The sequence below is a fragment of the Myotis nattereri genome, assembly GCF_964212035.1.
Source record: "Myotis nattereri genome assembly, chromosome: 5".
NCBI classification, from domain to species: domain Eukaryota; kingdom Metazoa; phylum Chordata; class Mammalia; order Chiroptera; family Vespertilionidae; genus Myotis; species Myotis nattereri.
Genome location: NC_138080.1, coordinates 42,873,507 through 42,897,581, shown reverse-complemented (window position 1 = coordinate 42,897,581; position 24,075 = coordinate 42,873,507). Strand labels below are relative to the sequence as shown.

Here is a 24,075-nt window from a genome sequence, read left to right as displayed (position 1 = left end):
TTAAGAACTTTTCATGGAACAGCAAGAAACACCACGAGCATGTGCCTCGTTAAGCAGCCCACACCAGCTGAAATTAAGTAAAACTGGCGGTTCCTGGACAAGAAGGCCTGCCACATGACAGTGTACTGTGAGGCATGGTGGACATCAACACACATCACACTAGGGCAGTGGTAGGCAAACTGCGGCTCGCAAGCCACATGCGGCTCTTTGGCCCCTTGAGTGTGGCTCTTTCTAAGCCTTAGGAGCACCCTAATTAAGTTAATAACAATATACCTACCTATACAGTTTAAGTTTAAAAAATTCGGCTCTCGAAAGAAATTTCAATCGTTGTACTGTTGGTATTTGGCTCTGTTGACTAATGAGTTTGCCGACCACTGCACTGGGGGGAAAACCAGAACTATTTCCAAGGTCATCCCTGATGACACAGGGTCACGTCCGTGCTGCGTCTGGAATGACAAAAATATATACACACTTTAACAGCTGATAACTCACTTAATTTTCAATCCTTTTCAGGTTTAACTAATTTGAAATAATGGGTAAAGCCTGACTAAGCTTTGAACAAAAAAAATTTATCCCAAAGTGCCACCAGACTATTTATTATGGGGACACATAAAAGATAAAGTTTATGGTACAAAACCGGCGACAGTCAACGAATGCCACACAAAAAAATGAACAAAATTATTCTTGATGTTTGTGATTCCATTGCTTCGGTTTATCAGCAGTGCCTTGACCAAAACAAACAAAACAAAAATTTCTGTAAATGCTTTTAAATTTTGAAAATGAACTGTATGTTAATAACACTGACTTTATAATCATTCAAAGTGTGTATACATTTTTGGGACCTCCTGTATCGACATGGTCTTTTGTACCTCATGCCGGACTCAAACCCAAAACCACTTTCCCTGGGTTTACTACTTACACACTGGTGCTGCCCGCACTGGGCACTGCATTCCTGCCGAGGAAGAGAAAAAGCTCCAGGACGTGGTCCACACCCTGCCGCAAGCCAAGGGGACCCCAAAGCTGCAGGTGCTGGAAAGCAAAGTCATGGTCTCCCCAGACAGGCCGTGCGAAGAGGGCATCAGGGTGCACAGGACTCTGCGGCTGAGCCACCGCTTCATCGATTGCTTCCCAGGATCCTCTGTGTCCCAGGCGTGCTGCAGCCGCAGCGCCTCTGAGCCTGCGCACGCTGCCACCGCCCGGTGGATAAGCATGCACTTCCAGATGCACAAGGACGTGAAGCCCCGCCTTCTAGCAAGGCCATTTTCCATGGAGACATTACTGTACCATATTGCACAGGCAGAAGCAAAAAGGGAAAACGGCTCCACTCTTAATACCATCTTGGCCCCCTTCCGGAGGAGCTGAGGGTTGCAGAGCTGCGGCAGGGGAGGCGGCTGTTGGAGGCTGGCCTCTACTCTTCTGGCAGCACCCAGCAACAGCGATGTGGCGGATGGGAAGAAAAAGCCTCGGAAGAAAAAAGTTGCAATTGGAGACTTCAGACAGGAGGTGCCAGATCTACCGGTGCTTGTGATATCTGTCCACGGTGGAACAGGAGGATAAAAATGCGGTTGTGCTCTGCCAGGGGTGTGCTCTGTGCCCCGTTGTCCCTTCTAGATGCTAACATAGCACTTTGTTCTCTCGCCACAGCACTTGACACACTACTAAAACATGCATGTTTATTACTTATTTGCGTCCTTTATAGACTATTAAGTTCAATGAGGGCAGAAACCTTGTCTTTTCCAAATTTTATCTGAGTGCCTAGCACACTGCTTGGCATGTCCTCCTAGATACTCCACAAACATATCTTGAATGGGGAATTCTCTTCTATGTGGTCTATCTATTCCAGAGTCTGTTTCAAAAGTTAATCACTTCAGAATCAAAGGTTTTGTTCTCAATATTTACCTGGACTTTCAGCTTAGCTCCAGGTGCGGCTGACACAAAATCGTTAGATAGGACAAGGGTCTCAAGGTTTGGGCCATTCTTACTAAAGGCTATTTTTGCTAAAAGTGAAAAGGTAACAGGGCATTTTGCAGACCAGCTGTAAACCAGATAAGCTGAAAGGAACACAACCTGATAACTGTAACCAACTTCAAAAAGAAGAAATCAACATGTAATTGACCAAATAGTGAATACCAACAATGGCTAAGCCTCCTTCTGGGAGGCAGAGGTGTGGCTATGAATTCCTTTACTTGCTGCAAGAAAATTAAACTACCTTGTGACAACCATGTCTTGATTTTTAATAGAGCACCCCAAGTGGTGAACCCCTTGAGTTCAGTACTAAAATGTTCCCCAATCTCTGTCAGTACTGAGTTCGGTAGGAAAAAAATGAATGAAAACAAAACATACTCAAATATTCAAAGTACATTGAATATAGCTATTCTCCATATATAGGCTATATTTAACGAATTATTGAGGAATCGGAACGGTTCCATCGGGGAACACAGACTGATCAAAGGAATCAGAGTAATGTTTGGGTTGATAAAGAGGCGGGCAATGATGAGACCACTCTAATGAATTTATAAGATTTACTTGGACAACAGTGGGAAATACGGTTCAGTGGGTAGAGTAGGACTAGAATGTAGAGAATCTCATAATTCAGGCTCAACCAAGTGAGTCATCTTTCTAAGTGGACATCTAAGACGCAAGTGTAACATTCAACTAAAAGAGATATGGTGGGTTCCTAATGAGCTTCAGGATCTCTGGTTACAAACCTTCTGCTGAATTAGTGTATTCCATGAATCATCCTTATGTGGCAGCAGGTCCTCGAGGTGCATTTCTGGGACCTTCTATGTAATGCTTTTTGAGATTAGGGACTTTCAGGGGCCAATAAAATGCAAGCTGACTCTCTTGGGTCATGTGAGAGAAAATAACATTACACTTAATAAAAGATAATCTCATTACTCTAGGCCAGTGGTTCTCAACCTTGGCTGCACATTAGAATCACCTGGGAATCTTTTTAAAATCCTGATTTCTGGGCCTCATCCTCCGGAAATTCTGTTTCGTTGTTATGGGGTGGGGCCACAACATTAGTAACAAAGAAACAATTTCTGGAGGATGAGGCCCAGAAATCAGGATTTTAAAAAGATTCCCAGGGGATTCTAATGTGCAGCCAAGGCTGAGAACCACTGCTCTAGGCAGAATCCCTAGATGGGAAATGGCTTCTAAACAAGCAGTTCTATTCTAGCCTCACGAGGCATACTTAACTTCCGAGAACGAATGTCTCACCAAGTTCACTCCCACCCAACTTACCCAGTTGAGTTTCACCACACCCAGCAAGCCTCCTTTTATTGATTTTCAGACTCAACTGTGAGGCAAAATTACTTAGGAAGTTTTCTAGAGGTTTGTTTTTTTTTTTTTAAAGACTAGTTTATTTATTTTTAGAGAGAGGAAGGGATAAGAGAGCAACATCGATGCAACATCAATCGGATCCCTCTGGGCATGCCCTCTACAGTGGATCGCCCCACAATCCAGGCATGTGCCCTGACCTGGAATCCAACTAGCAACTTCTTAGTGCATGGGATGATTCCCAACCAACTGAGCCACACCATCCAGGCCAAGTTTTCTAGGTCTTCCCTCTATCATTCTATGAACAATATGTAGAAAAAGGGCAGTACACTTAGAGTAATGAGAGAGTCACTCCCTCACAATATTTAGTTCAAAATGCAGTGGAAGTTAAATTGATGCCCAATTATTTGGGAGGTGTTGAAACACCTTTTATTTAATGCTGGTAACATTCCTATTCAGGGCACATAGTTCTCTCACATGTCTTTGACGGTAAGATAGGCTCGCATAGCAACCAAGCTCTTTTCCTTTTCCTTTGACACCCTAACCAAATTCTAGGTTATTTATATATTATTTGTTTAATGTATTCTCCAATCCCCCATCTTTACCATACCACATGACTTTTACTTCTTTAAATATAAGGATTGTGTTAGCCATCTGGATCAAGGGTCGGCAAACTTCAGCTGCTATACCAAAGCCATCCTACCATCTGTATTTGCATGGCCTGCAAACTAAGAATATTTTTACATTTTTAAACTGTTGTAAAAAAATCAAATTCAAAAGAAAAATAATGTGTTTGGCATGTAAAATATAAAATTCAAATATCAGTGTCCATAAATAAAGTTTTATTGCCACACAGTCATGCTTATTTACTTATGTATTTCTACAGCTGTTTTGATATTCCAATGTCAAATTTAAGGAGTTACAATAGAGACGGTACAGTCAAAAGTATTCACTATCTGGCTTTTACAGTTTGCCGATCCCAGTTAGAGCATGACTACACCTCTAGCGCCTGAAACTTTATAAGTGATTATTAACTATGTGTTAAATTAACTGTTGAATTAGTGAATATGAAAGCACATGGCTGAACAAAGAAAAGGATGAAACAATAAGGTTTCAAATATTTCATTGAAAGCTTAAAATAAATGAAGATTGGAATCAAAATGTACTTGTGGTTATTTTATAAACAGGGTCAAGTTTACTAAAAATATCAGTAAGTTACTAACCTCCTAACATTAACATAATTAGAGTTTTCATAAGGCCTACAGAGGGATGGGGAGGGAAGGATGCTCTGAGAATGCCCTACTACACTCATAGTCACTTATAGTGCCTACTGCAAATACCATCTTCTTGAATTATTCAGTGCTGGTTAGTAACATACTCAATATTCACTTGCAGGGCAAATATTAAATTAAGATGGTAAATACAAGTACACTTAATGTTTCTTAGTTAATAGAACAGATGAAAATTGTTTTTCAAACACTACAGTTGACTCTTGAACAACATGGGGGTTATGGGAGCCAACACCTCTCCTCTTTTGGAGTTGAAAATTCATAAATAACTTTTGACTTCCCCAAAACTCAACTCCAGTTGGACCTTTGCATCAGGGGACTCTACCAACCATGGATAGAAAACAGTCTTTTCCAGTCTGCGGCTGCGAATCTGCTTTTGGGAATCTATAGTTGGGAATCAGCTACAGTTGGGAATGAGAAAAAGCTGTTTTCCATCACAGGTTTGTTCAATCTGCAAATGCCAAACTGAGAATAGGTAGGGCAGGCCGTATTTAAATAGAAAAGAAAAAAAAAACCCACTCAGTTCAACCCCATATTGTTAAAGGGTCAACTGTATACAGGGTGTCCTCCCAAGAAATGTATGCACACTTTAACAGCTGAGAGCTCAATTTTTAAAAGGAAATACATTTTAATAAACTCTGCCTTTATAATTATTCAAAGTGTAGGTATACATTTTTGGGGACCCCCCCCCATATTTGTTTACCTTAATGTTTCTCCCAATTTGTAAATTAGTAGTATTAGGCTAACACACACAAAACATTACTGCTCACAGCAATTCTGTGTGCGTTGTCTTCCAGAACAGAAGTGACCTGATTTCCAGTGTCTCTGGCCTTCCTGTGGAAAGCAGACAGGGTGTATGAAGACTATTCAAATATGTCAGAGACTTCCTCCCATGACTCCTTCTATGATTCCCTATCAGACATGCAGGAAGAAAGCAAGAGTGCTGACTTCTTCCCTGAGCTCTCCGCTTTTCTCAGCCAGGAAGAGATCAACAAGAGCCTTGACCTGGCCCGGAGAGCGATAGCCACCTCCGAGACAGAAGATTGTGACTCGGAGAAGGAGATCTCGCAGATTTTCAGCACCTCCCCTGCAGGCCTCTGTGAACACCCTTCCCTCCAGGAGACCAAATCCGGGGAGCCCACCTCCTCGGAAAGACCTCCGGATAGCAGGCCAGAGCAGACTGAGGGGCTCTCCTCCCAGGGCTCCAAGAGGAAGCCTGCCCTCTCACCCCTGCTCGCCAGACCCAGCTACATCCGGAGCCTCCGAAAGGCTGAAAAGCGCGGCGCCCACACTCCGGGCGCAGGTGGAAAGCCCACACCGGCTTATCAGCGTGAGCCTGGCCCCCAGAGCCAGCTGTGTGACAAGGCGGCTAATTTCATCGAGGAGCTGACATCCATATTTAGAGAAGCGGCCAAGCCGAGAAACAGGAGCCCAAACGGGGAGTCCTCGTCACCAGACAGTGGGTACCTCTCTCCCAAAAATCAGCCCTCAGCCCCGAGGAGTGCCTCTGCCAGCCAGAGCCCCACCGAGGACCAGCAAGAAATGGAAGCGGAGGTCAAGTTGCCGGAAGCCAGGCCCTGCTACCCGGCAGACCGGGACGAGGCGGTGCCGGGCGGTAGCATCCCTCAGCCCCAGCCCCAGAGCGCACCCCACTTCTCCTCGGCCCCTCGCTTCATCCAGAAGCTGCGGAGCCAAGAAGTGGCAGAAGGAAGCAGAGTTTATTTGGAGTGTCGAGTCACTGGAAACCCAGCTCCTCGAGTCAGGTAAGAATGTTTTAATGTTGAATCGTAAGAATGTTTTAATGTTGAATGGTCAAATGAGTGGTGTTGAGTTTTGATTTTGCTTTAATGTGGGAGGAGAAGAGGGTTCCTGTCTGGTTAGCCCTCTGGAGCCTGAGGTGTTGTTTTCAGGTACCTGCAGGGCGAAAGCCATCCCAGAATGGCAAATACCGTTGACCTCCCTGTCCCTGGTGGGTGGGATATACGAGTATTTGTTGTCATGAACCACCTAATACCCTGGGAAGGCAAAGGACCGGACAGGCATAGAGCGTACAAACAGTTCGTTATATTGGAGTCTGGAATTCATAACAGCCAGGGAAACTTAAAATGTGCAACTGAGTTACTCAACGTACTGTGAAAAGTGTGGGCCGGATTTGAATGAGTTGCTGAAGATGGCCGACAGTGTGGCTAAAGCTCCAAGTTGTCTGGGGATACACAGACGAAAGGCACAGGTGTACCGAGGCCAACCACAAGAATAGCCACTGAGTGTATAATCTGGTGTAAGCCTGGGCTCAATAGGCACATTTTCACTTAAGATAATCACTCCCAAACGCCTTTGTGCAAGCAAAGAGGGCAGAACGTTCCTAACAAATTAAACCAAAGTGGGAGCGCTTCAGCTCTGTTATTCGTGCACAGGCTACACACACTAGAGCCTGGGGCCCAGAAAAGAGTAACAGTTACATGAGCGTGCAGTTAGTTGGCATCAATAAACACATCGCCATGTCCATTATAATTTCTGTAAAATCTTCCTCCTTCATTGCAGAGTTTATACCTTTTGTGCAAAAGGTTAAGAGGAGGGATCCTGGAGTCAGACTCCAGGGTTTCCAGTCATGGCTCCACCTTTTGACCAAGTAGGCAAGTTATACTCTGGGACCCGGTTTCTTCATCTGTGAAATGGAAATCCTAGTAATACCTACCAAATTCTATTTCATGATGCCTAAATACAATAATATGTGAAAGAGTAAAACAAGGCCTTGCACTAGTGGCTCTAGGTTGGCATCACCTATTCTTTTTATTATTTCTCATTTCTTAAGTTCATGTGCCAAAATAAAAGGAACATTTCAAGCTAGGATTATAGTGTAAAAAAATAAGCCATTTATTTTCAAAGTTTTGCTTTTATTAATGAGAAGTGTTTTACCGAAATTACATAAATATTAAAAAGTAAATTCAAAATTATGAAATTTGGAGAAATTATAAAGGACATCATTGTCTAAAATGCATTGATATAGTATTTCACAAAACACAGACTTTATTCCTCATCCCATATCCACCAATAGATACTTTGCTAGAGTTGTTTGTTTGTTTTGACAAATCATTGCTCACAAAAATGGTGTAAGCATTAGCATAACTGGCTAAAAAGTGGTATAATTAGAGGCAGGGAATTTTTTTCCCAACCAGTTTGTTCAACTAATTCACCCTAAGTCAATTTTTACAGTAATTTGACTATATTTCTTTTAGAAACTGACAGCAGGGGGCAGTAATAAACTTCTTAATGGGTTCATTCAATTAAATATGTCATCCTAAATTCTGTCATTTTAATACTTATCTTTTCCATTAAAATATGTCTTATAGTTTTGTCTAAAACAGAAATAAAATTGAGTATTTCTTTTGGATTCTATTTAAAATTTTTTAAAACCCACTAATCTTGGGAACAAATCATTCTTCATTAGAAATATAGTCACATGTCAAACAGTTCCACAGGTTTTCAAACTACATGACTCCATTTACATTTACCTCCAAAATAGGCCCCTTCCAAATGTATTACCATGGCAAGTAAGTATACCACTCTCTTTCAAAAATGACAAAAATCAACCCGTTTAACATTAAAGGATTAATTCAACTGTACCAAAGTTCACGGAACCATTTGGTAATTTGAGAGGCCATCAAATTCATGCGTCTACCTCTTTTTTCTTTATGGAAACAGGAAGGCATTAATTTAATTAGTAGCTACAGAATTATTAACTAGTTTTCTCTGTTCATCTCTCTGTCCACCAAAGCCCAGGACCAATGTTCATTAGTCATTACAAGTTGTGCAATTCTTGAGTGATTAAGTTTTGATGAGAATGCTCCATTGTTTAAATGACCATAGTTAGCTGATCATTTTTATATCCTTCTGAGTTTGGGGGTGTTGTGGGGGGGGGTGGATGGTTTTCGTTTATTCAGTGGTTGGTTGGTTGGTTTTTGAGGGGCAAAGTAAATGTGCATTGGATTCTCTTAATTTCTGTTCTAAAGATACTGGTCATGCCATGGATTTGTAAGTGCACCAAATGCCTAAGAACATTCACTGAGTTCCTTTTCTGCATGAGACATGGCAATCTAATGAGAAAATCATCTTTGAAGGAAATTTTGTGTAAGGAAGACCTTTAAGAAAGAGTTGCTGCACTGGGGCATTTTAGAACCTGACTCATACTGACTAGTCCAGGGGACTCGAAAGTAGAGATTAGGTGGACCTATTGATTAGTAGGCCACCTCCGAAGGTCCCAGAAGCAGGTGACAGAACTTGTGGGGAAAGGCCTCTATAAGCAGAGGCCCAACAGACCCTGGCTATTCATTCAATGTTGAGAAGTTGGCAGCTGTATGGGAGGTGAGTGAGGTGTGGTGCAGTTGTCATTGGTAAAATCCAGACTTACTTAAAAGTAATGCACCACAGGAAAATATGGAAGCAGGTATCAGGTTGCAGATACAGGGAGGGGACTGGAGCACAGGGAGAAAATTCTGCCCTTTAAGCATTTAGATAAGTAAAGGGCAAGATTACTTACTGATTCAAAAGGACAGGGCAGGAAGTAGAGACTTAGACATGACTAAATGAGGCAGGACTTTAGTGACCAAACTTGTGCTGGGTCCAGAATAGGGAAATAAATTGCTAGACTGACAAGGCTGGCCTACTATGCTGCTGGTCTGGAGTTTCTTAAATTTTGCCTAAATACAAAGCATTTGGTCTGGGACATAGTGAAACTCACAGATGTAGATGAACTAGCCCCAGCTAAAGGAAAGATTAATGGGAACAGTAGGATCAAAGCCAGGCCAGTCATCTCAAGACATTTCTACTTTATGTACAATCACTTCACCTTCCCAGAAATATAACTGGCAAGAGATACCAGTTATCTTCATAAATAGAACTGAAAAAATTCTATTTTCCTCCTCTGTTCTTGCATAGTTCCAACAAAAACTCAACAAAAGAGAGGAAAACTGATGGAAGAAAAGCTTATGTGTAATTGAAGTTATATACAATTTAGATAACCCTCAGTTATATACAATTTAGACACTACTCAAATTATAGGCAAATTATTTGTTGACAATTTTAATTATTACATTAAATTTTTAAAAGTCAGAATTTCCCTACATCGCTCACCTTTCCTGTTCTCAACTTTAGTTAGTTGGGGAAAAATTCATAAAGGATTTTAGTTTAAAATTACCTATAGTAACTTATAAAAATAAGGCCTTATGTTTTCAGTTTATACTTAATATTTTATTCTGGTAACTATATATTTTAAAGCACGTAAATAAAAAAAATTAAGATTTAAATTATCTGCCTCGTATCAGAAAATTAGTTGTAGAGACTGGATTATAACTCAGGTTTTCTGATTCCTGATCATGTCCTGTAGTGATTCCAAGAAGATTTAACTACTGTCACTGTTGTTTTTCTGCTTGTGCAAGGCTTACTGACAAGCTCCAGAAATAAAGATAAGTGGAATTGATATGTTAAAAAATCTCTTAGGATTGGAATTCATATTCTGAATATCTTTAAAGAAATGGTGTCCTAATAATTTCCATGATATTGTTCTATATTTAAAGAACATAGCAATTTACAGTTTCTCTCTCTCCAATAAGTTAATACTATAAAACAATTCAATCACTCATATAACTAACTCCAAACAAAACATCATTTCTAATTTATGAACAGTAGTCCAAACCATCCTTATATTCAAATTACATTGTAAGGTAAATATGAACATACTCCTAAGGAAAAAAAAATCTATTTTAAACACCCATTCTTTGCAGTAAAAATGGGATCTAGCAAGAGTCCAGCCATGTTTAATATTCTAGGTATAATTACTCATAGCTAATCATAACATGCCTATTACATTGTCATTATTAGCTCAGGAAAGATTCAATTAATGTACACATAAAAGCAATTAAATTATTTCATTTTATAATCAAAACTCAGCATGTCCAATGTCTCCAATTAGTTTACATTAGCAAGACTTTGATCATCATCAAAGGCCAGAGCAAGAAGATTAGCCATATCAAAACTGCAATGCTCTCTGTAGAAATTTCCATCTCCCCCAAAGAAAATAGAAATATATACAGGCTGCCAATTCGCTTTTCTTACTAATGTCATGTGGTATATGTGGTACCTGACCGGGTATCAAACCATGACCTTCTGGTTCATAGGTCGACACTCAACCACTAAGCCACGCTGGCTGGGCTGGCATGGTTCTTTTAATGAAACTGTGATCACAACACAGTGCAAAGCAATCCAGTGCCTTCTAATCTCAGTCAGAGTAGAATCTATAGTTCTTAGAAGCATCAATAAGGCCCCATCTCTCTGACTTCATCTCTTACTACTCACTCACCCCGTTAGTCCACTCCAGCCACAACGGTGTCCTGGCTGTACTCCAATGTGCCAGGCATGCTCCTGACTCAGGGCCTGTGCTCTTGCTGTCCCCTCTACTCGGAATGCTCTTCCCCCAGATATATGCAGGGTTGGATTCTTCATCTCCTTTATACCTCTCCTTAAGTATCACCTGCAGAGTATATAGCCTTCTTTGACTACACTATGTGAGAAGAACAGGTCCTGCCCACCACACTCTCTATTCCACTCTCTGGTTTTGTTTTTCTCCATAGAACTTACCTGATGCGCTCTACATTATACTTGTTTAATTTTGTTTGTTTGCCTGTTTGTTTGTTTTGTCTGTCTTCCTTGGTAGAATATAAATTCCTTGAGTATAGGGACTTCCGTGTGATTCTTACTGCTGTGTCCCCTAGGCCTAGAATGGTGCCAGGAATGTAATAGGTGCTCAAGAAATATGTGTTGAATAAATAAATGAATAAATTCCACTCCTAGGTGTATACCTGGAAGAAACTTTTGTTCATGTGTACAAGGGTACTTCATAGCATTGTTTCAAAAAAAAAAAAAAACCACAAAAAAACAAAAAACGAACAAACCCACTGGAAAGAACCTAAATATTCATCAAAAAGAAAATGGATATCTCTTTGAGATAATGATTTCATTTCCTTTGGACATGCACCTGGAAGTGGGATTGCTAGGTCAGAGGGTAGTTCTGTTTTTTAATTCTTTGAGGAACCTCCATACTGTTCTCCACAGTGGCTGCATCAGTTTACCTTTTTACCAACAGTGCACAGCGCTCCCTTCTTCACCTTCTCACCAATGCTTGTTATGTCTGTTGTTGGATGAATGGATAATAAAAATGTGGCACATACCGTATTTTTCCATGTATAAGACACTATTTTTTTCTAAAATCATTAGACTGAAAATTGAGGGGCGTCTTATATACGGAAGTCATCCTAGAAGGGAGCCGCGTGGGTGCGTAGCTGCCCTTGTCAAACGGGCTTCCTCCAATCATGAGTCTTATTGTTACTGACGTCAGCTGATGCCTTAATTGGAGGTGGAGGTGGAGAGTGCACAGATGCAACAGGGACCCTAGCGTTCTGAGCCCAGAAAGATGTCAAAAAATAAAAAGGTAAATACCGGTAAGTGATTGTCTTACTCTGCAAAATTCAAACTGAATGCAATCAGCTATGCAAAAGAGCATGGAAATAGAGCTGCAGAGAGACAATTTGGACCTCCTCCCACTGAGTGTATGATCAGACAGTGGAGAAAACAGGAAGAGCAACTCCTTAAGATACCAAAAAAGAAGAATGCCTTAAGAGGACAACCAGCAAAATGGGCAAACTTGGAGCAGAGGCTAATGACTTGGATTATGGAGCAGCGCCAGAGAGGCTTAGGTGTGTCAACCAAGCTTATTCAATGTCAGGCAAGAATGTTTGCAAGCGAAATGAACACTGTTGATTTTACAGAAAATGAACATTGTTGATTTGGCAAAATGGTGCTTCAATTTCATGAGGAGAGAAGGGTTAGCCATGAGAACAGGAACAAAGTTAGCTCAGAAAATGCCATCAGTTTATCTGACGTCAGCTGATGCCATATGGATGATCTCGCATGTATAGACGTGACTCAGAAGACAGCAGTGATACAATAGAAGTTGGAGAAATTGATATGTCTGGAACTAATAGTGATGAAGAAGAGAACAGTGATGCAACATAGGCTGAATAAAGTGATATTCTACATAATATCATAGTACTGGTATGTAAACATTACCTGTGGTAATTACTAAATAAAAATGTGTTCTGTTTTATGTTTAAAATATTGATTTCTTAATATTAGGTTGGAAAAGTTGGGGCATCTTATACATGGGGACATCTTATACACGGAAAAATACGATATATATATAATGGAATAGTATTCAGCCATAAACAGGTAGACAGTCTTGCCATCTGTTACAATGTGGATTATCCTTAGAAAGATAAGCCAGACAGAAAAAGACAAATACTTTATGATCCCATTCATATGTGGAACCTTTAAAAAGCCAAACTCATAGAAACAGAGAGTGGCATGGTGGTTGCTAAGGCTTGGGGAATGGGGGAAATGAAGAGATGTTGGTCAAAGGGTAGGAACTTCCAATTATAAGATGAATAAGTCTGGGAATCTACTGTATAGCATGGTACTATAGTTAACAATACTATATTATATACTTAGAAATTGCTTAGAGAGTAGATCTTAAATGTTCTCACTACACACACACACACACACACACACACACACACACACACCCTTATAATTATGTGAGGTTATGGATGTGTTAACAAACCTTATTGTGGTAATAGGAACATCATCACACTGTACACCTTTAACTTACACAATGTCCTATGTCAATTATGTCTCAATAAAGCTAGAAAAAAAGAAAAAAAATGGATGAATTGTGATGTATATTCATATAATAAATGAACTAGAGTTTTATGAATCAGGATGTCTGAAACTCACAAACAATAGCAATATTAAAAGGTTGCAAAAATGCTTAGATTGCATGAATACATTTATGCATATGAAGTTAAAATGGAAAGGCAGAACTATTTCAGGGTTAGGCATATAGTAAGCGTACACTATAAAAAAATTCATAGGGATAACAAATACTTAATTTCATATAATGGTAACCATAGAGATGAAGAAGAATGTGATTGGTAAGGTAAGGGGTATACCCAAGGGCTTCATCTGTGTTTGCAATGTTTTATATCTGAAGAAGAGTAGTAGAGACACAAGTGTAAATTATTTTTATTTTTACACATATTGAAAAATATTAACTTTTTTTTCTCTGCCAACCCAATTTTGTATTTGATATCTTCATAAGCATTATTCATAATTAATGGCATGATTTACTCCTTAAACATCATTCAAAAAGTATCTTAGTGTTAAGCAATGCAAACTGGATAGGTTGGCTCTTAGCCATTTGCCCTTGTGAATTATAAGTTAATCAATGTGGGGGTTGTTCTAGTTGTATTTCATAGCTTTTAAGAATGTTCTTGTTTTTCCATAGCTTAGTTGGAGTGTTGTCCTGTACACTAAAAAGTGGTGGGTTCAATTCCCAGTCAGGGCACATACTCAGGTTGTGGGTTAAATCCCTGGTCAAGTCATGTGCAGGAAGCAACCAATTGATGTTTTATAAGAATGTTCTTGTTTTAAATTAATGATGTTATTAATAGAATATTATATATATATATATATGTATATATATATATATATATATATATATATATATATCCAGTCATATACCAAAGATCTTTTATGGTATGGTCTTCCCAGTTTATTGGCTGTGTATAAAAATTTGTGTATGAGTTTCTTGTTCTTTTTTTTCTTTTTAATTGATGACTGTTTTTTATATTTATATAAGTATTTTTTTTAATTAATTTTTCCATCACCTTTTATCCCCTCTATACCTTCTACCACCTCCACCCATCCCCCTCCACCCCTGAAATCACCACATTATTGTCCATATCCTTGAGTTCTCTCTTCCTTTTCTTTTCTTTTTTTTTTTTTTTTTTTTTGCTTAATCTCTCCACCCCCTCAACTCCCTTCCCACCTTCAACCTGTATGCCTGCTCTCTGTCTATGAGTCTGTCTCTATTTTGCTTGGTAGTTCAGTTTGTTCATTATATTCCACATGAGTGAAATCAAATGGACTTGTCTTTCTCTGACTGGCTTATTTCATTTAGCATAATGCTCTCCAGGTCCATTCATGCTGTCACAAATGGTAACATTTTCTTTCTTTTTACAGCAGAGTAGTAGTCCATTGTGTAATGTGAGTCTCTCATTCTTTTTTCAGTATTTTCTTTTATTGATTTCAGATAGGAAGGGAGAGGGAGAGAGATAGAAACATCAGTGATGAGAGAGAATCATTGATTGGCTGCCTTCTGCACACCCCTCCGGGCATGTGCCCTTGACTGGAATCAAACCTGGGACCCTTCAGTTCACAAGCCAACGCTCTATCCACTGAGTCAAACCGGCTAGGGCAAGTCTCTCATTCTTAATAAAAAATTTTCTACATTTAGACACACACATACATGTACACATGAAGTACCTTTTTAGAATTAGCAAAAATCTGAAGATGAACAAGAGTCGTATATCAGTCTCACCAACCTATTGCCTACCTTCCATCATTGTATTTGAGTGAGTGATAGAAGCAAACAAAATGGGCAGATTCCAAGGGAAACAACACTTAATTTTATAGTTTCCTATTTCTCACTCTTTTATCATTTCATTTAATTAGTTTTTAAATATTTTGTCTTCTGTGTACATTTACAGTTTTTTATATTTTACCGAGGACAACAAATATTCTCTAGGACATTAAATTGCCATTGAACTAGAAACCGAAGGTGATTAAGCAACAATGATACCTCTGTTTTCACTAAAACCAAGATACAGGTTTATTACATATTCCTCCACGTAGATGATTTCTGTGAGTTAATAAATCAAAGGGATATTACCTATTATGCTGTTTTGTCCTCTTTCCTATTTTTTTTTCCATTTTTTCCCTCAATCCCTGTTTTCATCCAATATCTATCCACTTTGTAATTATCCCTTGAAAAATGAAGGCAAGTCTGGGGTGGGGGGTGGGGATAGGGGAGGCTGGGGGCAGGTCAATGGGGAAACAAAAAAGGAGGCATTTATACTACTATTTTTAATACCTTAAATAATCAAATAAATAAAAGAAAAGAAAAATGAGCTGTACCTCTACAATACTTTAACTGCCAAAAGACCGTCATTAATACAAATGCTGAATCTGCTTCTACAGACCAGTGAGTGAAATGGACTAACCCAGTATCACTGAGCCCAGGAAATATTGCCGCTGAGTTGTTGTTTAATGCTTTGAACTTTACAGCGTGATAGCAGCTGCCTTGCCACCTCTTCTTGGTCAACCCATGCCACCATGATGCTGTGACAGCCCCACAGCACTGTAAATGATAATGCTGCTAGGACTGATAGCTCAGTGAATCAGGAAGTGAGCTTGAGATTCACGGCAGATGTGAAATATTACTATGGTCAGAAGTTTGAATTGATTATAAAAGTCACTGGTATCTAGCTGTGAAGTAGCAGTAGCCAAACAGGAGCGTCTGTTCTAAAACATTGAATCTATCATTTCAATTTGCATCTCAATGGCCAAATTTCTGGATTTAACACGAAAATCAATCAATCAAACAAACACCAACATCAATTTTCCTAAGAAATAGAGGTAGTCATAGAATTAAAAATATGCTTGTGCAATAAAACATATGTATTTTATGGAACAAACAGTAGAAGAACTTAGTAACTTACAATACAGACTCTGGAACAAGAGTGTGAATCCTGGCTCTATCTCAGATCACTCGGGTCACCTTTGCAAGTTATTTAACCTTTCTGTGCCTCAGTTTCCTTGTTGGGAAAATGGGAATAATAAGAGTACATACCTCTAGTGTTACTATGAGTGTTAAGTCAGTTACCACAGGGAAAGAGATTAGAACTGTGCCAGGCACATAGTAATATCTTAATAAATATTAAGAATATTATTATAAAGTTATTTATTATTACTAATTATTAAGTGGTCACTTTATTACTTATTGTCATCAATTTGGTATAAACTCCCTAGACCCTACCTTCTCAAAAACCTTTGAATCTGTTTCCTTTCTTTAAAATCTTCAGCCTATAATTCTCTTGTATATTGCTAAGTATTATTCACAATGGTATAGAGCTTATGGAAAGGGCACACTTCAACATTATAGGCTAGAAAAATGTATAAGGAATACAACATATCTTGCAAAGTGCTTCTGACCCTGTTTGGACAGTGAGCCCTACATTTGTATCTCAAGGTCAGAATCATGGCTGCCATGGAAAACAGTGAGAAACTTTCCCCTGGTTTCTGTCTATTGTCATTCTAGAGAAACTTTTACCTCACTTGGCCCTCTGTCCCTTCACTGCAAGGGATGGGATCAAAGCCAAAGAAAAGTCATTTCTCTCAATCTCTGCCCCTCCCTCCTACAACTAATTATCTCCCCACCTTTCTTTCTAATCCTCAAAGCTGTGAAGGTCATCCTAATTGTGGATTACAGTCAACCAAAAGAGAACAAAAAAGTAAAAGCCTTCCAAAAAATCAAATCTCTGACCATTGTTTTCTTGCTGCCTTTTAAATGGTTTAGCAATTTTCCTGAGTTTATTTCATGGTTCCTTGTCAAATATTTGCTAAAGCCAATTGAAAGTGGTCCCCCAACACTTTAGCCACTCCCTGGTTTTGTATTCCAATAATTTCAGCAGGAAGAAAATGAAAAATAATTTAAGTAACAAATGCAGGCTTTCCCCCCAGCTAGATTAAACTGGCTTTGATTTTTGTATTTTCTTCCTACTAAGTATTATACCATACAGCCAAGTTCTCAGAAGAAAAAGAATGTGCTTGTTGGAAGTTTAATTTATTGTTATGCAAACTACTGTGAAACAGTTGTTTTGAAAGAAATTGAAGTTTCAGATGCTTTCACACTCAAATCTTTTCTGTAGAGTTAGTTACTTTAAGTACTTCTTGACAGGTTTCTTCGTTTGCCTTGGGGCAGTACCGCATCATGGATCACTGAATCTGTTTACGCATAATTACAGCAACTTAAGAACTGCACTTAGACATTGCATTCTTTTGACGGTTTCAAGGAGTTATTTTATAATATCTCTGTAGCAAATACAACTATAAGTCTGAAATTTGACACAGCTGACCAAGATGCAAACATTTCCTATGAGTTGGTGTATTTAAATGATGTGTAGCAATAGAAATTATTTTTCCTGTTTAATTTTAATTTGAGGCAAGAAACAGTGTTATATTTAATATTTGCTGGAATAGGAGTAAGCTGCTAGTCACCTGAGCAACGATGGAGGAAACCTAATCAGAAGTCTTCCCCAGAAGAAAGATTACTAATTGCAAGTGGAAACTGTTCTCTTGGTTATGAGTTCTAACAGTGAAGTCTGGATCTGTATAACAGCATATGGTAAATTAGGCCACAGAAATGGTTTCCAATCACTTGTTATACAATCCACATGTGGGCCAGGAAACTTAAATAAAAATAACCCTAAGGAATAAGGATTTTTTTTTCCTAAGGTGACAGCTTTTAGCCTTGGTTGCTGGAATTGGAAATTCTATTAGAAAATACTAATAGAAAACAAGTCTGGGGAAAAGGATTTCCAAATAGTGGAGGAGAATCTTCAAAGAAGGAGAAGGTGGAGAGAAGAGGAGGTGAAAGAGAAAGGGAAGAAAAGTAAAGGGGAAGGAAAGACAGGAGGAAAGGAGTGAGGGAGGGAGAAGAAATTTCACATTTGAAGATAACTAGTTCTTCCTTTAAGTGTGTGTGTGTGTGTGTGTGTGTGTGTGTGTGTGTGTTTATACTAGAGGCCCGGTGCACAACATTCATGCATTTGGGTAAGGTGTCCCCTCAGCCCAGCCTGTGCCCTTTTGCAGTCTGAGAGTCCTCAAGGGATGTCCGACTGATGGCTTAATTGGACATCCTTAGCGCTGCCGCAGAGGTGGGCCGCTGCACTCGGCAGCCGTCAGCCAGGCTTGTGGCTGAGCAGAGCTTCCCCTGTGGGAGCACACTGACCACCAGGGGCAGCTCCTGCATTGAGCGTCTGCCCCTTGGTGGTCAGTGCACATCATAGTGACCAGTCATTATGCCATTCAGTTGATTTGAATATTACCCTTTTATTATATAGGATATATTTTTATAAATTTACATATATATCTATATTGATATCAATATAGATATACTAGTGGCCCAGTGCACGGATTCACGCACATTGAAAGGAAATTAATTAGAAGGTGGATGGTGGGACAGGACTGGGCTAGATGGGCTGGACACGCCTGGAGCCAACCTCCCACGGTCCCCTCCTCGCATCTGCAGTGAGAGCAGGGTCCCTCTGACTGGTGGGGTCCCTCGGCCTGGCCTGTGGGAATCAGGCTGAAATTGGCTCTCCAACATCCCCCAAGGGGTCCTGGAGTGCAAGAGGGTGCACTGCAAAGTTGTTGTCATACAACTTTGGTGTGGAATGCAAATGCAAGTGTGCAGTAAACCAGATTTGGGACCGACCGTGCCCCAGCAACAACATAACCCACGGCCAAAGATGGAATCGTGCAGCCCCACAAGGAATCAGGCTCCTTCCTCTTTGATTTCAGGGTGCATCACCCGAGCACCACTGCTGTCAAGTCACTGCAGCTTGGCAGCTCCTGCGTTGAGTGTCTGCCCCCTGGTGGTCAGTGCGCATCATAGAGACCTGTTGGATGGTAGGAGGGACACTTAGCATATTAGCCTTTTATATGGAGATTTTTATCGGCGCATATATATATATATATATATATATATATATATATGTATTTCAGAAAGGAAGGGAGAGGGAGAGATAGAAACATTAATGAGGAGAGAATCATTGATATGTTGCCTTCTGCATGCCCCACAATGGGGATTAAGTCCACAATCCTGGCATGTGCCCTGACCAGGAATCAAACCTTGACCTCCTGGTTCATAGGTTGATGCTCAACTACTAAGCCACACCAACTGGGCTGTTTCTTCCTTTAAAAGCCAGAAATCTTCATAATTTTTACCATCATAGAAGGTATCACAGACCAATTGCATTAACAGAGAATGTCCCAATTGTGCTTATGCATAGAGAGGTCAATAGATGTATAGTTGGTGAAGTCTAGGACAATACGATAGAAATGTACTGTTTCAGTTTTGGATTTTGAACCACCACAGAAAAAGAATAAGAATTTTCCACATCATTATATGAACTTGGTTTTGATGAAGGGGCCAAGCAAGTTTGTAATACTACTACTGAGGAGGTATTAGACACAAATAAGAGGATTTGATCAAGCCTAAGAGCTTAGCTAGGCCTAGTCACACCTCTCTAGGGGCTTTGTCATCCCCTAATGAAGAGAGCTTGATAGGCAACACCAGAAACTTAACATTAGCAGTATGTCTGTGCAGTCATTGTGCAGAATTATACATATAACTAACCTGTAGGAAGCTTATACTAAAATGTCATTTTCTTTCTTCTCAATCCTTTGTGATTATTCTAAAGTCATGGCTTAAAAATCACTCCTCTTTAATTTTCTTACATAGCTACTGAAGTTAAAACCTGCAGAAAGTTATTGTCATTCTCCTGGTAATAATAATAGATATAATAATATTAACAGCCAACATTCCTTGAGTACTTAGCATGTGCCACAGACATTCTTCTAAGATCTTTCCATTCATAGACTCACTTATTCCTAGAGGTAGATACTATCATATGTCTTGGATTCTAAGAATTCACCCTTCAGTAAAAAGCATTTTACAATCACTGTCAGGCCACAGTCATGATGTGGTTGTCATTGCCTGTGCATATGCAGATTTGTTCAGAACTGTTTATTTTGTCATTTTAGTTATTTGCTCTGTTATACTACATGCTATTTTTCTTTCTTAATGGTTCATTTAAAAATGGTGTCATATATAAATGGTATGTTAGAGTCCATGAATGCAGTATTATTAGCTCCATTTTTTAAAAAAAGGAACTAAGGCATGAATTGTTCAGGAAAATTGCCCAGTTGTCCCCTGTACTATCCTGCCAAACAAAATCAAGTGGGGTGCACAGCCTTTCTTACAGAACAGTGCTCCAACAGAAAATTAGGATGATCGCCAGCTTACCCTTAGAAACACCTAAGAGCGTCCTTGTATTTCTCTAAAAGCAAAATGCCTATGAATGGCTTCCTTCCATTGCCCCACACAATGTTAGGAAAACAAGGAAAAGAAAAGAGCCATGCTCAATGAGTTACTGGCCCTTATGAGAAAACCTTACACTGTGTACACTCTCAGCCCACTCTGCAGTGTTGACATGAGGGAGAGCCAGCATCTTTATTAGTAGGAATAATCTCCTTTGATGTAGCTTGTGAGGGCATGGGCTGTAACTTCCACTATCAAAGCCATTTAGTCAGGTCTCTCTATTTCCCTCGTACACAGAGCCGTAATACCAAGCTGAACATACTAGATGTGATTTGTGATCTAGTATGGTACCATTTAGTTTTTATGTTTAGTGGCCAGCGTTTTAATTAAGAATGTGTTGCCATACATTGGCCAGAGCCCTGATATATGGAATCATTCCACACTCTAAGAACAAGGACAAATCAGTGCTGCCTGAAATAAAGGGGGAACAGGACCCAGCAACACCAACAACAGGATAGTTCAGTTGATTTCTGATAGACCTTTTCTACAAAAGGCCATTATAAAATACAATACAGTTGGGTTTTATAGAATACATTATTTTAGCTTTGAACAAGCAGCTATTAAGTGGAAAGTTTCAATAGTGAAGAAATCAAATTGACTTTTGGACCATATATAGGATGAGTGTCATTATACCATTAAGAGGCCATGTGCACATGAAAATGGCAGATATTCCTCAGGGGCAGGCCCTGTGACGAAGATGGGGGTGGGATGAGGGGAGGGGATGGGTGTTACATGTGTAGTCAGTGGGGGAGAGTAATCAAGGAAGATGTTACTTACCTCAGGTTTGGGTCAGTTCCATTAGAGGAAATAGGTGCTACCCAATAGTAAATGCTCATTTCCACAAATACATAGATCGGCTCATTTCTATCCCAGGTTTTGATATCTGAGAAAACAATTTAATTGGAGGTCTTCAGAGCAGATGATTGAAAGACCCTATTTGTTTTTTGTTTTTGTTTTTTTGTTTTTTTTTATTTCTTTTTTTCTTAATTTATTGCTTAAAGTATTACAAAGGGTATTACATATACTATTTGTTGATGCAACATGTCAATGTGCTACCTCAAATTAGTGATGCCATCATTTTTAGTTTAAACAACTGAAATTCCACAGAAAAACAACCAGTAGAATCACTTTAGTAGGAGAACTGTTGTTTGGACTCCAGTTTTTTTCAATTTCTACCAATGCAGGTAGAATGATGAATCCATTAACAAAGTGTGCCTATTCTATCCCAAATCAAAGTAACTTTACTACCACTGTACAATATATAATATACTAAAGGCCTGATACACGAAATTCATGCAAGAGTAGGCCTCCCTTCCCCTGGCTGCCGGCACTGATTTCCCTCTGGCACCTAGGACCTGGGCTTTGCTCTGGCCCGGCTTCATCCAGAAGGACATCTGGAATGATGTTCGGAATAACATCTGGTCTAATTAGCATATTACCCTCTTATTGTTATAGATACCTGTAATACTTACATTGGCAATTTATTTTTTTCTCTTTATTAAATTAGGATGACATTGGCTAATAGGGTTATATAGGTTTCACATATACATTTCTATGATACATGATCTGTATGATGCATTGTGTGCCCACCACCCCAAGTCAAATCATCTTCCATCACCATATCTTTGGCCCCCTTTACCCTTTACTACCTCCCCCCCACCCTCTTCCCTCTGGTAACCACTATACTGTTGTCTGTGTCTATGAGTTTATTTTATGTCCCACATATGGTGAAAACATATGGTCCTTAGCTTTTTCTGGCTAACTTATTCCTCTTAATATACAATTCTCAAGGTCCATCCATGTTGTTGCAAATGGCAATATTTTAACATTTCATCTTTTTATGGCTGAGGAGTATTCCATTGTATGTTTTTGTACTGCATCTTCTTTACCCAATCATCTATCGAAGGACACTTTGGTTGTTTCTATGTCTTGGCTATCAGGAATAATGCTATAGTGAACTAGGGGTGCATATATCTTTGCAAACAAATGTTTTTGAGTTTTTCAGGTAGATACCTAGAAGAGGGATTGCTGGGTCTTATGGTAACTCTATAATTAATTTTTGAAGAAGCATCATACTCTTTTCCATAGTGGCTGTACCAGTTTACGTTCCCACCAGCAGTGAATGAGGGTTTCTTTTTCTCTACAACCTCTCCAACACTTGTTATTACTTGTATTGTTAATAACAGCCTTTCTAACAGGTGTGAGGTGGTATCTCAGTGTAGTTTTGATTTGTATTTGCCGAATAGCTAGCGAAGCTGAGCATCTCCTCATATATCTGTTGGCCACTTGTATGTCTTCTTGGGAGAAGTGTCTGTAAATGTCCTCTGCCCATTTTTTAATTAAATTGTTTGTTTGTTTGCTGTTGAGTTGTATGAGTTCTTTACCTATTTGGAATATTAATGACTTATCAGTGCTATTGCTTGCAAATATCTCCCAGTTGATTTATTGCTTTTTTGTTTTGTTGGTAGTTTCCTTTGCTGTGCAGGTTTTTAGTTTACTATAGTCCCATTCAATTATTTTTGCCTTTGGGGTGAAATTCATAAAATGTTCTCTAAGACCAAGGTGCATAAGTGTAGTACCTATGTTTTCTCCTATGTAATTTATTGTTTCAGATCTTATATTTAGGTCTCTGATTCATTTTGAGTTAATTTTTGTACAGGAGGAAAACTGTAATCTAGTTTCATTTCTTTGCATGTGGATTTCCAATTTTCCAAGCACATTTATTGAAGAGGCTGTCTTCTCTCCATTGTGTGTTTTTGGCTCCTTTGTCAAAAATTATTTGCCCATAGACATGTGGTTTTATTTCTGGGCTTTCAGTTCTGTTTCATTGGTCTGTATATTTGTTTTCGTGCCAGTATCATGCTGTTTTAATTATCATAGCTCTGTAGTATAATTTGAAGTCAGGTAGTGTGATACCGCCAGCTTCGTTCTTTTTTTTCCTTAGGATTATTTTGGGTATTTGTGGTCTTTTGTGGCTCCATACAAATCTGATGATTTTTTTGTTGTTCTATTTCTTTAAAATTGACATTGAGATTTTGATGGGGAATGCATTAAATCTCTATATTGCTTTGAGTAATTTAAAATTTCATATTTACCTAGTCCCTTTCATGTATAAATCTTAAAATATTAATATTTATTCATCCAAGATGCTCTGTAAAATGACTTTAACTCTTTGGAATTTAAAGGTGTGTCTTCTAACAAAAAACTAGTGAAAACCAATTGCCTTCTAGCACAGAGTTCAGCTTCCAACACACACCTTATGAGCTCACAAAGCCATGTTTTTCTCAGAATACAAGACTAACTCTTAGGTACCTGCAATTCAGAATGTAGTTGGTCTCAGCAGTTTCTTGACTCCATGGGGTCTTCCTCAAGTTCTCAACTGTCACACAT

General features: G+C 39.2%; 1 protein-coding gene across 1 annotated transcript in view; it reads left to right on the top strand.

Moving 5' to 3' along the window:
• Positions 1 to 5,444: 5,444 nt before the first annotated feature.
• PALLD (palladin, cytoskeletal associated protein) overlaps positions 5,445 to 24,075 on the top strand; it is a gene marked incomplete at its 5' end in the record, with an annotated part of 386,255 nt that continues 367,624 nt past the window's right edge. Inside the window, one exon of the mRNA XM_081091742.1 lies at positions 5,445 to 6,334. Within this exon, the coding sequence (XP_080947868.1) occupies positions 5,445 to 6,334 (890 nt within the window). The remainder of the gene's footprint in view (positions 6,335 to 24,075) is intronic.